The sequence below is a fragment of the Asparagus officinalis genome, chromosome 8 (genome assembly GCF_001876935.1).
Source record: "Asparagus officinalis chromosome 8, Aspof.V1, whole genome shotgun sequence".
NCBI lineage: Eukaryota > Viridiplantae > Streptophyta > Magnoliopsida > Asparagales > Asparagaceae > Asparagus > Asparagus officinalis.
Genome location: NC_033801.1, coordinates 14230204 through 14246714, shown reverse-complemented (window position 1 = coordinate 14246714; position 16511 = coordinate 14230204). Strand labels below are relative to the sequence as shown.

Below are 16511 nucleotides of genomic sequence, written 5' to 3'. Positions count from 1 at the left end.
TCTATCCAACGTTTCGCATATGTTTAGATAATTATTTTTGGAAAAAGTTTTGATATTACTAAATTAATCTGTAAACTTATCATAAGAATTTCTAATTACCTGAAATTTTGTTAAATATGGACTAGTATGAAATTAATGAAAGGTGTAAACAAATAAATTTTAATTAAGGATTCTAAAAGGCTAGTTCTCCTGTTATTTTGTGCCCCTCAACTATATATCTTCAACTATAAATTAAGTTCTTAAGCGGAAACAATGGAGTTGTTGTTAAGTTCAAACTCTTATTATTACATAGAGATAATATTAATAACTGCTCTAATTTTTCTCTGCCTACATTTGGACCTATCTGATCTCTATTGTTAATCTCATCATTCATACACGTTTCTTTCCTGCACATCTATAACAAAATGTGAAAATACAATTATTGTTTGGGTTTTTCCCAATATATACCCTTCAAATTATAGGGGTTTCTAAATTAACCATCAAATCATTGTATTATCAAAATTTTCCTCCAATTCTTTTGGTTCATCCAAATTTGCCCTTCAACCTATTTATGGTTGAAGGAACTAAACAATCTGGGGGTATTAAAGAAGCAAATTAATACGTACTGTGCACAAACAACCTTTAATTTTAATCAATATATCAAAGGGTAACTTAGGTATTTTAAAAAAAACCCTTATTATGGTATTTATCTCAGGTAGACTCCTCTTGTCGTGAAAGAACTAAATAAATATTTGTAGATACATTATTTGAAAATACTTTCCGTTACAGACTTCTTCATAAGTAGAACTCCCTCCCTAGCTACTTCTCTATTCAAATAGCTCTCTTTCTCTTCTCTTCTCTAATTGAGGGGAACTAATTGAACCTTCTTTTTTTTTGTTCTAAATTCTATAGACATGGGTTCTGATTCAACATCTAGAGATTCCAACAATAAAAATATCTCTCTCCCTCTCCTCTTCTCTTCTCTTATTGAGGGGAAATAATCGAACCCTCTTTTTTTTTGGTTCTAAATTCTATAGACACGGGTTCTGATTCAACATCTAGAGATTCCAACAACAACGATGATGTAAGTTTCTTCAGATAATTTTTATGATGGTTCATCTTATGTTATTTGCCTCTAACTTTATTCTTCTTGAAATTTTGCAGTAGATATCAACAAGTTTTTGAATTCTTCTCTTTTTTTTCTTTACTTTTAACTTTTAAGTATTGTAATGAAGAACATATGAAACTTAGCAATTTTGCTTGATTTTTTTTCCGACCAGAAGAACTACTTTCATAACAGAATAAGTAAAACATTTTTTACAAAAATTTGATGGAATTGAACTCTCTGGTTAATATGGAACATTTAAAAGTAACTGAATTCCTCTCGTAAGGGAATCACCCACCATCTCAATCAACTTATGCCGTAATCTGAAGTCATCAAAGCATGAAAAAACTTGTATCCACGACTATTTCCTGGGGGTGCAGTAATCTGAAAGTAATTTTGATTGAGTAGTGGAGTTGTTGGAGTTTAATTTCTTATGTAGATAGAAGTTGATTTTCTTAAATTTGCAGGATTTGTCCACTTGGTGTTATTCTCCACCAACATGCTCACCAACAGACCTTGACGTGCTAATGGGAAGGTAATACTCAACGCTAATGGAGTTTTGATATTCTTTGTTCAATACGGAGTCGCGTCTAACTCAGATTTGGTGAAATCCCAACCTTAATTTAGCAAAACTTACACTTATATAAAATTTATATACCTATTAATTGAATACAACTAGTATAACTAATTTCTTAATTTTTGGTTTTTTACCACAGTGAAAACTCTTGTCTTAGAACTCTTGTAAAACTTAAGTTGTGGTATCCACCTAAACGAAATCATGCACTCGATCTCAGTACGCATGAAATGATGACATCCACCTTATATATTTTCTTTTATATTAAAAATAGAAATACGTTTTGTATGGAACGAAATATGTCAGATATTATGCTTGAACTTTTAGAAATCCATCGAATTGCTTGGAGTTCGACAAAGCGGAGGTTAAGCCCGTAAGGGGCTTCTGACGAGACAGCAATAGTAAAGAGAAGATATCCGTCTTTAATTCGCATACCTTCCTTCATGCGAAGGGTGAAGAGGCGTTGCTTCAAGTAGAGCTTGTTCGTTAGAAATTTCGTCATGTACAAGCTTTTCAACTTGAACCACTCAAAAGTTTGTGGGGGGAGGATACTAAAAGAATAGCCCGGTGTCTGGATAGAAATATATTACGAGTTCTTTTTACAGGAACCTGGCAAATGATCCCAATAGCACCTGGGGTGGGCAGGATGGTTACCGATTCAACTGAGGGAAGGATGGAGGGTGAGAATTCAGATATAACGCGACAACAATCCTTACAAAGCTCAAGGTAACGGAATCTGGAAATTCACTGTTTATTCATTCTAATAGCCAATTATTTCTGATTCATTTTATCTGAAATCAAGCCATTTGTGCTGGATGGGAAAACAATCAGACTACTGTAAGCCACAATTATCCATTTGCAGATACCAGATATCCTAGGCCTAATATAGGCTAATCCTGTGCATCATTCCTACGAGAATGTGAGTCTATCGGAGCCTCCAAATGCCACTCTTCATGACTCTGCACAACTATGTTTGATTCAAGGATCCTTATCTTCTGTCGGTGAGTACTTCTATCAATCAGAGCCCAATGGAGGCAAGAGGCGCTCGCGAGCTTCAGCTATCTGATCTACTAAGTTCCCCTCTCTCAAAACAGCTTTCATGCTTTTTGATGTGGAACTTGGTTTTGACATTTGTTAGTTTGATTAAATGCTTTCGCGAAGGTTGCTTGCGTAGTTGGATCAAAGTCATTGTGTAGATTTGCTGATGAAATGAGTTTTAATTATAACATTTGGTAGTTTGATGAAAAGGGTTAACTGCACATAGACCCCCTGCAGTTAAAGTGGCTTCGAACTTACTGACCCTGCAGTTGGGTTAAAACTTTTGGATTACTTCACGTTCAAGACTCACTAGTTTCACTCAGGGGGTATATCTGCTAAAATTTCACTAAGGGTAAGAGAATCGAAAAAAATTAGACACTGGGGTCTATTTTCAGCAATGAAGCTACGAGGATGGTAAGTTCAAAAGAGCTACACTGCAAGAATCTGTGCAATTGTGATACTGCAAGAACCTATATGCAATAACCCTTACAAAGTATTGCTTGCTCGGATCAAGTTTGTTACGAGTACTTCAAGATCTATTGAGAACTTTTGTAATACACACACGTCACTGTAACAGTCTGTGTCAATGCATATTGTATTACCATGCTTTTGTAATTACAGTAATCCACTAGTGTAGCTTGCACAAGTTTTCCTTAACAAAATAGCAGCCGTCACCATGAATCTTACTCAAGTCCTATGCTCGAAAATGACACAGCAGAGATCTGATACTTTGAAATGCTGATTCCGTAGCTTATTTAGCCTTCCAGTCTCATCAACAAATGAGTATACCAATCTCACAATTTCTCCGGTGTAGTAACCTGTCATAAAGAAAATTTCACAGTGTATCTGTTTTGAAATTTTGCTAGGCATCTGGTAAGGGTTAACCGCAGATAGACCTCCCGGATTAATGTAGTTCTGAACTTAATACCCCTCTAGTTCTATTTTTAACTCTATTACCCTCAGTTCTATTTGACAAAAAACCAAATTTCTCTTTATGAGGGTAAGAGTCAAAATTTCACTCAGTGGGCCTATCTGCAAAAAGAAAACTGGAGGCTTAGTATGTTGGAAACAGCGATACAACAAGGGGTCTATTCACAATACATAATGTAGAGGGGTAGTAAGTTTGGATTTTCTAGACTTCTGGTAATGTAGAGTACCGCTGCCCAAGAATTTGTATCAACTCCACCTTTTATCGATAAGCTCGGCAGACAACCAAAATAATTCGCTGTCGATGTCAAATAGGCAATTGAAATGAGTACATCATTATCTATGAACAAAACCCATATCATATCTGCGAAAGAAAAATTCGTGCTTACCTTATTATCTAAGCACCCAAAGCTTGAACAAACCTGAGTACATAGTCGCTCGCTTGGGCAGAGCAGACAGTTTCAGCACAAGGAGTTTAATCATGAGGAAATGCACAAGTGAAATTCTCTATACTCCCATGGTTATAATACTAATCAGCAATAGACACGAAAATTTTCCATCATGCTGGCATACTGCTAATGGATCAATACCAAATCACACAGGCTCCATTGATACTAGAGCAACCATAAAGGAAGATCGATGGATAACGAGTTTAAATACAAAGCCTCAGTGTAATGAATAATACAACCACATTGCTCAAGTTATAATAACATCTCCCTAGAAAAAAGAACGCATATCCTTACTCCCAATTAGTGTTTACTAACACTAATCTCAGTAACACCAAACCGCTAATTAGGAAAAATTCATGAAATTACGATAAAATGCTGCTATACCATATACCCCGAACCCTACATCTGCTCAAAATTATCAAGCTCACTATTCATTATAGATACAGGAACATTCTTTCCCCCCATTCCAATCTTTTATTACAGAAATCTAGCAATGATTCCCCATTTAAGATCGGCATCCATCCAGGCCTAGCCAAGCAGTGAACCACTTGCAAACGTCATCCATCTCTTGAGGAACAGTGTAGTGTCCAAGACTGCATGTTTCCAATTTTTTTTTTGGGATATGTTAGAAGATAATTCTTCAAGTTAGAAACATAAGAAGGAATATGGGAAGCAGACACACACCCATTATAAGGTTTGAAAGTGAGATTCCGGTATCCAGATGATCTTAAGATCTCGGCAGATTTCTCACCATGTTTGTAAAGGACGACATCATCCCCTGAGAAGATTTTAAAGAAAACAAATGACCAACAAATAAAATAGAATGGTATAAACTTGCAGAAATCATACTTGCATTTATTACTAATTTCATATCTATTATCAGTAAGGGTATTCTTGTGATTAAGGGTAAAAAAATAGAAAAGAAAATGGTCAAATGTGCTTGATTGAGAGGGAAAGGCCATTGAAATGTGGTCTCTGCATATTGACAATCAAAGGTGGTTCCTATATAACCACCCTGTTTTAGTGGGTTTCATGAAAAATCCCTAAAAATAACTAATTTCTTCTGCACCATACGATCTTATAAGACTATAGTATATGCATTTCTACATGCCATAGAATGAATGGGATCAAACTCAACATGCCGATTAAGTGTTCTATCAAATAAACTACATAACAATCAAGTGCACAACATCAAAACTATTATGAAATATGAAAAAATAAAAAAATAAAAAACTCACATTCACAGCTGCCTTTCTGCTGCAGCTCAATTAAAGCTTAATGCACATGCGAATTCTAATATATTTAGCTTATTACAAAAGGCAAATTTCTTAAAGTCGCCCTAATGCCTTGGGGAATTTCCCTAAAAAAAACCCAAGACTTTTGAGAAATGCTTTAATACTTTGTTTTTCCTACTAAACACCAAAAACATTTGCCACATAACCTCCAAAATGACCAAAATGCCCCCCATGCCAAAAAAAAAACCTCTTCTTTGTGGCAAAATAAACACTTACATTAATTTAAAAAGGTGAAAATGCATATCCAGGCTCTCAGTTTCTGATACAGGGTGAAATTTCAAATCAATGGCATTTTTAGTAGTTTTTTTCCTAAATTTTTCCTCATAAAATTTCTCCCTAATCCACATTTCAAGGGATAAGGTAGGTAAGAGATCTTTCACACCTAGAAATATTGCAAATAAAGTAAATTTCTAGGAGTGTTTACGAATTAAAGACATCATTATGAAGCATATAACATTATTTGGGGGGATGGATAGAATTCTATAATTAATTTGTTACGTTGATCTTCTACTAGATTTCTTTTTTTCTTTTTTTATCTTTTCTTTCAAAAGTTTTAACCGATAGCATTGTAGTAATTTTTTTTCCTAAAATATTCTCCTTCCTGAAATTCTGCAACAATAAATAGTTTAATGGGTATAACTTAATAACCTTGGGTGTCAAACTAGGTGTTGAAGGACTTCAACTGTCAAATCTTTGTTTCATGTTTTCTTATGTATTAATATCCTTACAAAATGAAAGGAAACTTAATTTCATATGTTACTATCCAACAGATATTGTAAAGGCTCTGAGCAAATGTTATTGCCCATGGATCACTAGTGTCTCATTTACTGATATCCTTGCGAATCTACAGCATTGACGTTACGTTTATCCAATTAAGGATTAGAGAGAGACATTATGTATGATTATTTCACTTATTGAAATTAACCTGATTCTTTTGCACAAACAATTCATGCATGGAAAATTGCCTTTACCTTTATAGTAGTGCAGTAAGTATGATTATTTCAGCTGTAGAGGTGTGACCCTATATAGTATATTATCTGATCTGAGAAAATAATCAGTTTCTAGAATGAAACTTTGAGATAAACTCTAATCCAGAATGACCTCCTTCCTAATGGAGCCAGTTACCAAGGTGGAATTAGAGAAGCCAAATTATATCATGTTCGCTAAGTACTTCATGTATAACTTTTATGTGTTTATGTGAATTGATACTAAGCTACAAGATTATGACGTAAAATCGATTAAAAAAGACTAAATTAGGAGGAAAAAAAAAGTATTGTAGCTTAGTTGTATGTGTTCATTAAGAGAGACCTCTTCCATGGCACATCAAAACTGGCAAGGAAGCAGCTCGTCGAATAGCATCTTGTGAACTTTCCACCTTGCTCCTCAAGCTCCTAGAAACCATAGGCAATGTAAACATATGATTTGGCATAAAACAAAGAAAAGAAAAGAACATGTTGTCATTGATGAAAATTTATATAGGACAAACCTAGAGCAAGGAAGCCAACCACTTAAACCAACAACAGCACTTATGTTAACTGGATATGGATTGCCATTTCCGAATCTCCCATATGTGCAGCAAGCGGCAGAATACAGTGCCATTGCAGCACCCATACTGAAGCCACCAACGCCAACCTTGACTGTAGTAATCAATAATTGAATTTTAAGGGAAAAATCAATATGATAAGCTCATGAGATAGAGAATCAAATTTGATTACTCAGGTATAATTCCAAGCATTACTATATCAACATTAATCATCAATATTTTACAAGTAGATGCCAGGGATGTAATTCAAATTGGATTTCTGATTTGTGCCTTTGAAGGACTGTATTTACTATAACAAATCCTTTTTAGTCTCGTCAATGATAATGATACTTCATCTCTTCATATAGAATTTCCTCAGGCTATGGGAATCTGGAACCTAAGCTGTAAAAAATTGTAAACTTTGAAATCTTCTCCCTTATATGGTCAGTAAAATATTCATGTGTGCCATTTTAACCACAACTTGCTGAAGTGTTTCTATGTCCAAATGAATAAATAATCTTCCTCAGGTGGACTTCCTATTAGATGACTTTCTACTTCCAAACTTTTATGAAATCGGAGTCATTTTTCAAGAAATTATAAGTATATATAATGCAGAATTTTTTTTAATAAACTAGTTAACCAATTTATGATATTCTAATGAGACATACTATCAACAGGCTCAGTCGACAAAAGATTTGCAATATGTGCTGCTGAAGCGTCCATTCCTTCAACATCATCAGGACCCTCCTCTGAGAGTTCCCCAACATCAAACCCTAATATGGAAAGAGAAATATATTATTATGGTTTCGTTTGGTTACACAAACATACTTTAATGCTGATTTTTAAATGAACTTACAAGCAGTGCAAGGGAAACCACCAAAAACTGCAACAGGCCTAGTTGGAGCAGTGGGGCATATCCATTTAATCTGAAAAAAGAATAACACCGATGAAATTAATCTAACAAAATCTATGCTAACTTCAATAGTCGAAGATATTAAGAGTTTCCTTATGACAACACAAGATGAACGGGAATTACAGCATAGGATACAATTACAAATTTACAGCCAAATACGAAATAGAATTGCACTACAAGATTCATTAGCATAAAGCAAACGGTGATTCAAGATGGAATTTATTCTTATGCTTACGTTCGGAAGAGGAAGTGTTTCCAAGATTTGGGACCAGCTGCGAAAAGAGAAGAAAGAAAGAAATTAGTATATTTTTCTTTGATTTTTCTGACAACAATTGGAGTATTAAGTTGTAGATGCTAATTAAGGTTCAAAAAGTTCTAAATAATAGAGTTCAAGCATCGCTCATGCAACTAATACTCATGAACAATTTGCAGCACACGAGAATGAATTTTCACACCATATCGAGGAGTGGTAAGTAGCACATTGAAAAGCTCTTAACCAGCAACTTGCGTGAATTTGAAGTAAAGACGAGAGTTAAGATAATTGTCTTTAAACTTTAATTTATCCTAGTTGTTGAGATGAGCTATAGTCATACGAGAAATGTCCAGGTAGTGTAAAGTTTTAGCCTGTCTAGCCTAAGTATAACACTAGTGGGACGAACAGACGAATTTTTTGCACATGCAACCTTTCATACCAAAATAATTTTTCTGAAAATTAAAGGTTTGCTAAGTTGGGGAAAAAAAATTCTGCCACTAGATTCTAACAAGAATTATGCAGAATTTAAATTTACAGAAGGGATAGGAAAAGCTTCACATGGTTTAATATACATGAGAGCAACATGATATAATTTACATGATCAAGTTCAAAAAGTGTATTTATTTTTCTTCAAGTAACATGAAAATAGTTGCGAAATAAAATTTATGGAATGACTTTAGTATATACACTCTTGATATATCAGGAGGAAAAAAAAATCTAATTCTTTACATTGGTATAGGGAATGATATTGAATACGTAGGGAAGAACCATTGGTTCGAAAGAAGAACCTTGGTTGAGTGTAGTATAATACAGTCATACCATGAGAAAAAGATACTATGCAGTAGAAACAAGATATCTTGGTATCTTAGTAAGTAAACATGCTAAGATAGTGAACAAGTGGTCCATGCATGAAGCCTCAAAGCATATCCCCTTTTTAAGTTGGTGACAGTCCATATCCATAAACTCCATCAAAAGAAGGGAAAGGCGATGAAAGTGAAAACTACTATGATTTGTTTTATTATGTTTACGGTTGGGGTGTTTCCAATCCAATTGAGTTGAAGGAGAATCTTTCACAATCAAGACAGATTGCAAAAGAGAACACTCTGCTTGTTTTATTTATTAACAACTAGGGAACACTCTCCAATTAAGAAAAGAAGAATATGAATCTTACTTGAATCAAATAGTATTGCTATAATATTAACTGTCAACAGCTCATTGACATTCTCTGCCTACTTTCTTTCCCTCCCACATCAGTACAGGCTTAGGGTAAGAGGATAACAGTAGAGCCTCTAATCATTTAGGCGAAAGTAATACTAGGAATAAATCTCGGGAAAGAATGAGAATAGAACCAACTCAATAATCATTTCAAGTAAAGAATGGAATAAAGTGAGACACGATTACAATAATGGAAAAAATCTTCAACACTCCACTATAGCCATCTATCCTAAGCAACTGTTCACGTGTCCAAGAGCTGCCATGAAAAAGCTTGAAGATTAGCAAGCAAGCATCCCTAACTTACACTTAGATACTACAATCAACTCAATATTGAATAGAAAAGTTTATGTATAAAATGTTCATTTACCAACCAAACAAAAATCATTCGATAATGAAATTGTTTAAGGGTTTTTTTTTTAATAAATACCTCGACCCGTTATCTCCTAGCCCGTGAAGCCAGACAATAGTGACCTGATGTCTTCCCTTAGGCCTCACTACATGGGTTCTTCCAAATTCAACTGGCCTCCTTGTAGTCCTAGCACCTGTGTTAATTTTATCCAAATTCAATACAAATACATAAAAATATACAAATTTTTTGATAAAATCCAGAAAAGGGATTGTTACCTGAAGCAAGAGAGCTGCTCCCATAGCTCATTTTGTTGCTAAACACAAACAAAAGAGACCCTCAAATCTTACGCTAGCCTTTGCTTTTCACAACTGCAATGCAAATGCAATGGATGGCTTATTTCTGAAACAAAGAAGCACACAAGTGACCTATTTATAGAAACTTGCGAGCCAAAAAGAGGGAAAATTAAGAACCCATGATTCCAAATCCACTAATTGCTAATAAAGAGTAATTAAAATCTAGTAGAAAGGCAGACAAGAAGAACCTCAATAGGGAAAGCAAAGGAGCTTTCCTTTTCCTTTCAAGCAAGAGAATCTATCAAAAGGAAGAAAACCCAATATCAATGCATGAACCGTTGAGCTAATAAGACACAGAACCAAGAATTGATGCTCTTTTTTTTTCTTTTTTTTTCTTTTTTTTGCAGTGGAGAGAGAACCAAGAGCGACCCAAGAATAATTTCCAACAATAATAACAACAATAACTCCCTAAGTAACCTACCCAATTCCTAACTTTGGATTTTTTTTCTTCTGGATGCTTCAAAGAATATTAATCCCATCAGTGATAAATTGGTAAAGAATGCATCACAGCTATACTAAACATAAATAAACACTAAATTGACAATAAATATAACTAAAATAAAGAGATGTGAAATGGGTTTTGTCATCTTTTTTCTTTCCTTGTGTGTGTACTACAAGGAACCAACTTGAAACTGAGAAAGGAAAAAAGCTTGTAAACTTTTTTTCTCTATAATGTTCAAAGATTCTGAACTAAAGAGATGTGAGCAATGATCTCATAAGCAATAAATTGGTACAGAGATGTGAAATGGCCAAATGGGCTGTTAAAATATGAGAAAACTGACCTGAAATTGAGGGGGGAAAAGATTGTAACTTTTTTTTTTTTTACTTCTCAAAGTTTGCAGATTCTTTACTTGACCCCTCAATTCTCGGCCTTTTATTCTCCTGAAATATTCTTTGTGTTGGGTTGAGGATTGATTATTAGGAGAGATGGCATTGGCCTTGGGAAGAGGCCAGTTCATGATGAGAGGCTTGAAAATGTATCCAAAGTGAAGTCACATGCCTTCAGAATTTTATCAGGATGCAGAGTTTACTGACCTGAAGTGGACAAAACGTAAAATTTCGAAAATGACACTGATTGTATGATACCCATTATGATTTTTTTTTCTTCTCAAATCTGACGACTAAGAGCTTGGAATTTGATCAGAGATTGTTATGAGGACAAAGAGGAAGGCGTGGGTATCTTTTGACGTATGGATCCGTGCAAAGGAGGATGACATAATCAAATACAATGAGTACAGTCTGAGAAGGGTTTTGTTCAATAATAATGGAGAAATTACAAGAAAGTAAAGTAATGGTAGAATTTATGAGGTTTCAATCAAATCAAAAGAAAGTTTTCAATTTATGTTTCATTGCAATAGGACCGCCCTTACTCCTTGATAGTCTTGCCTCGAATCTTCCACAATTGGACTATCTTTTTATCACGGAAAAAAATAAATATTCTAATTGTTAAATTCTCACTATAGGTGAAATTAACGAGTCTATCTGAGATGAAGAGTAAAAAAAAAATTTACTCAGAGGGTTTATCTATAACAATGCAACTATAGTAAGTTCAAAACAGCGATACTATAGGAGATTTATGTGCAACAAGCCCTTTTATAAGTTATCAATATAATTATAACTACAATTTTTTATTGGATCAAACATAATCAGAATTAATTGTCACTATATTTGTAAATTGAAAATTCAAGCCAAACATACTAATTTTTTCCGATCCGCTCCGTTGAACTTGATCTACACATTCTTAAACCCAAACACACCAATTTTGGGGTGAACTCGTCGTGTTTTGACCCTTCGTTGAGCCGTGCAAAAAGTTCTATTCATTCGAAACCGTTAAAATTACGGTGAGTGGATGAAGGGTCAAAACACGACGGGTTCAAGGATGCGACCTAGAATCACATCATTTTCTAAATTTTTTTTACGATCCGCTCCGTTGAACTTGATCTACATATTCTTAAACCCAAACACACCAATTTTGGGGTGAACCCGTCGTGTTTTGACCCTTCATCCACTCGCCACAAATTTAACGGTTTTGAATGAATAGAACTTTTTGCACGGCTCAATGAAGGGTAAAAACACGACGGATCCACCTCAAAATTGGTGTGTTTGGGTTTAAGAACGTATAGATCAAGTTTAACAGAGCGGATCGCAGAAAAAATTTAGAGAATGACGTGATTTTAGGCCGCGTCCTTAGGTGGGAGCCTAGGGTGTCACCTTAGATTCACTTTTCCCATATATATATATATATATATATATATATATATATATATAGTACTATAATATAGTATGGAGAAAATGTTCGATAGAAGTGTTCCTAAGGTGACTTCTTAGATAATCATCTAAAAACGCGGCCTAAAATCACATGATTGAGCTACATTGTGGATGATCCGCTCCGTTGAATTTGATCTATATATTCTAAAACCCCAGGTTCTAATTAAGGCTAAATTCAGAAAGAGCAAGAACAAATTGGAATCTTAAAAACGTGACGATAATATAACTTAGGATCACATTCACATTGAATGGATGGGGAGAGATTGCGCGTTTGATCAGTGAAGGCCAAGCCATTCTTGAGCTAGATACCTCAAGTTCTAATTAAGGCTCGCGCCTAATTCCATAAAAACCTAATCCCCTTTATTTTCCTCTTGCACATAATTTCATGGCCACGAGTATTCATGCACGTGTTTTATCATAAAGTCGTAATCTCCTTTATATGCCTATCAATACACCTGCCATGATTCTTTAAGTAATCGATTGAGGCAAGTTCTCTAGAGAATTTATGAACTGGAGAATTTACACCTGCAATGATTCCATATTCTAAAAATCTAAATCACCTTGAAATGATTTAAATTGATACTTGGATACTTCTTGACTGCGATGGCAAACTTTATTTCTATTAGAAGGAAATTCTTTTGTTTTTTATTATCACAGACGTGCAATAAATCGTTGTTCTTTTTTTTCCCCTTTCGTCCTACTCTGCTGGCAAATGCATTTTCTTCTATATATCCGCATCTCTCTCCACTATATATCTATCAAAATGATTATGAAAATATTCCGAAATATATGCAAGAGAGCAACATCAAGAACACAACCTCACAAGAGTACACTCGATCTCACGAAACTGCATAAACATATTTCACCCTTCACTGCATCAATCAATAACACGAAGGCATCTCTTGAAACAGAAATAAGGACTTCGAAAACAAAATAGATCACAAACGTATGCAAGAGGAATCGCTTTGCAATATTTCTTTCCTTTTTCCCTTTTCCCTTTTCCCACTCTTTGCTAGCAAAAGTTATTTCACTTTGGAATAGCCATCTAATTTTTCGAATACGTATCTATCAAAATCGTCACCAAAAGAAATTCGCATACTATTTCACGTACATGAACGTTAATTGTTTCTCATTTCCGTAACTTCCAGTAAGACTTGGCAAATTTTATTTATTTATTTGTTGGGTAGTTGGACATATATATGTTATTAATTCCAACTATACCGAACATTATTTATTATATATATATATATATAGTATATTATATATATAATATTATATATATACTATATAATATATATAATATATATATATGGAAAAGTGAATCTAATGTGACACCCTAGGCTCCCACCTAAAGGATAGCGGTCTAGAACTCACATCATAAAATTTCCTAAAAAAATTTGCGCATCCACCCGTTGAACTTGATCTTACACGTTCTTAACCCAAACCACACCAACTTTGGGCGTGAACCCGTTGCTGTTTTGACCCTTTATCCATTCGATATAATTTTAACGGTGTTCGAATGAATAGAACTTTTTGCATGGCTCAACGAATGGCAAACACGAAATGGTTCATCCCAAAATTGCGCTGTATTTGGCTTAAAAACGTGTAGATCAAGTTCAACGGAGGCCAGATCACAAAACTTTTTTTAGTAAAATGATGTGATTCTTTATAGGCCGCGTCGCGTTAGGGTGGGAGCCTAGGGGCCACCTTAATTCACTTTTCCATATTATATTTTATATATATATATATATATATATATATTATACTATATATATATATATATATATATATATATATATATATTGAATAACTGATAGACCCAAGTGGAGAGCTTGACTTGACCATCTTGCATGAGGATAAAAAGAACGATCCGTGTTGATAGAGAACAACGTGTTTATGAAAGTGGCAAATTGAAGTTTTTCCTCCATTAGCAAGAAAAGTTCTCCCCCTTTTAGAAATTCCAACTTTACTTGATTGTAGAAGTTGTAGGTTGGAACCCTACACTTGTTAGCTCACAAGAGACAAAAAAAAATAATAAAACATGGTCAAATTTTCCCTGTTCACTAGCTAGTCCTCTTTTCAGGGAATACTCACAACTTGCATCCAATTAAGCCTGTCAACCCATTGTTAAACAGAGGGAATCATTTCATTAGAATAAGAAGCCCCTGGTTTTATTAGTTTATACACTGAGTTGGTGGAAGACAACCGGTCGCTATAATACGCCAATGTTTATGATGGTTTAGACTTAACGTTGTTTGATTATAAGCAGCTTGAAGGGTTTAATGCGAAGAGAAAGAATTTTGATGTGTCAACTAGTTATGTACTTAGGCTAAATGCTTGCTTTTCGTAGATTAGGCCATGCTACTGGGCTATAGGTTCAGGAGCGACCAACACGTGGGGTCTTTGCTATCCATAGAGCCCACGTATCACGTGGCAATTAGTGAAAGTATCAGATACCCGTTGCGGGTGATCCAAACGGTTGAGAGGCTTTAATATAGCTTTCATGGTCTTGAGTTTCGATTCGGATTGGGTTATCAAATTTTAAAAAGTAAGTATGAAATAAATGACGTATAGTTCAGCTATTTTTAGTTATATTCTAGCAACCTTTCATGGATGATATTGGGAAAAGAGGTAGGAAAAGAAAAAAAAATAGAAAAAGAATTAAAAAGAAAAAGATATTATCTTTTTTGAGTTGAAAAAGGAAGAGATAGTTGAAGGGAGAAAGCAAAGCAAGCACTTGAGATATATGTAAAAAATTTTGTTTCGCTTACTCTATCTGGATAAGGAAGCGTTTCAATAAAGGACTTGAGTTAATTGCCGACTACTTAACTCTCCAACGTCTGAATTGCCGCAATTTATTGTGCAAACGATCAGGAATAGAATATTGGATTGACTTGTGAAAAAAAATAATTTAAGGATAAAATTATATTTAAAAGAAAAAGGTAAGTTATCGTTTGAACGCAATACTTGTTAAAGTTTTTAAAGTAGCTTATTTCAATTACAGTGAAAGATGAGCGTGGAGACTAACTTGAGGCGGATTTTTTAAACGATGGGCTTGATAATATATACCATGTAACATAATTTTATAATATTTTGACCCTCCTTTAATCTTTTCCCCCTTTGTCAAATAGAATTATCAGAATAAACTCCTATTAGTGGAAGGCATATTTTTTTTCTTAAGTAAGATTTCTACATTGTTCCCTCAGTTCATTCATTGGACGATCAAGTCAATGGCAGTTGTCTTGATTTTGTATTAAAAAGAGGAGCCTTGTAGAACCCGAGCTTCTTAGTGCTAATCCTAATCTCAACTCTTAACTCCATCAAGGATCAACGAAAGGAAAAGCAAAATGGGAGACACAAACACGAGAGAGAGAAAATGTATGTGCTGATAGCCCATTTTGCAAATATGGGCTGATAGTTCAATGTCATGTAAACCCCTTGCTAATCACAACAAGGTGGGGTTCACATAGCAGTGAGCTGACAGCTCATTTTACTAACACATACCCAGTATCCTCATATATACACAGCGCGCACACACAAATATTTATCTTCCAAAAGGGATGGGAAACCGATACAATATCTACTCAAAGAACCCCACAGTTCTGCTTGTTACTGATATCATTAAATTGTTTTAAGCTTATAGTTTGGGGATTCACTTTGGACAGATGTCACCCTGAAGATGAATCCAACTTGCAAATTTGTAGAATTTATAATTTATTGATATCTTCTTGTAATGTGAATTCACTGAATTGCGCCAATAAAATATGAAATTATGAGGTATATCACTGTTAAAAAAAATTGTCCTAGTAGACCACAACAAGAATCTAGTTCAGGCTTTTCGATCTAGCCAAGTTAGATAAGTACGAACCCAGAAACAGGTGAAAAAGAGTAAAACCATAGTGGGGAACTTACAGGTGTAAAATGAGAGAAGGGGCTCGTTACAGGGAGATCCAGATAAATTACAGAACCATGACAATTACAAATGCAGAAGGGCTTAGCAAGGTCGAAGAAAAGAATACAATGAGAAAACCTGCTGATCTCCAAACCTTCATTTCTCACAGCAAATGTAGTATCAACCAATTGCAAATCGACTCTTTCTAGTTCTGTTTATGCAAAAAGACCCCCTGAGTGAACTTTTTTTTTCGACTCTAAGCTACTAAAAAGGTTTGAGAAGCAGATAGACACCCCACGGTTCTATCAGTAAGGATATACTCACAATTGGTTTTTTTTATTAATTTGAAAAAAGTCAAAAAAGTTCACTTACACTTTGT

At 34.6% G+C, this 16511-nt stretch overlaps 1 protein-coding gene and 1 long non-coding RNA gene across 11 annotated transcripts; one reads left to right on the top strand and one right to left on the bottom strand.

The window, feature by feature from the left end:
* On the top strand, positions 960-3353 carry LOC109822107. 3 transcript variants are annotated; one of them, XR_002242031.1, is made up of 4 exons: positions 960-1063; positions 1552-1619; positions 1986-2384; positions 2521-3353. It is a non-coding gene; the product is annotated as an uncharacterized LOC109822107 (long non-coding RNA). The 3 variants fall into 3 exon arrangements; XR_002242030.1 differs by having other exon boundaries at positions 2264-2384; positions 2521-3349; XR_002242032.1 differs by having other exon boundaries at positions 2264-2384; positions 2461-2536.
* LOC109819946 (acyl-protein thioesterase 2-like) lies at positions 4236-11031 on the bottom strand. 8 transcript variants are annotated; one of them, XM_020385950.1, is made up of 11 exons: positions 11008-11031; positions 10161-10210; positions 9895-9987; positions 9698-9812; positions 8038-8074; positions 7746-7815; positions 7558-7662; positions 6854-7004; positions 6676-6758; positions 4757-4850; positions 4236-4665 (listed from the first exon to the last, which is right to left on the bottom strand). In XM_020385950.1, the coding sequence occupies exons 3-11, from the start codon at positions 9923-9925 to the stop codon at positions 4578-4580; spliced, it is 774 nt and encodes a 257-aa protein (XP_020241539.1). In that variant the 5' UTR covers positions 9926-9987; positions 10161-10210; positions 11008-11031; the 3' UTR covers positions 4236-4577. The 8 variants fall into 8 exon arrangements, with proteins under 8 accessions (XP_020241539.1, XP_020241537.1, XP_020241534.1 ...); XM_020385948.1 differs by having other exon boundaries at positions 9895-10018; positions 11008-11026; XM_020385945.1 differs by lacking the exon at positions 11008-11031 and adding an exon at positions 10755-10935 and having other exon boundaries at positions 9895-10018.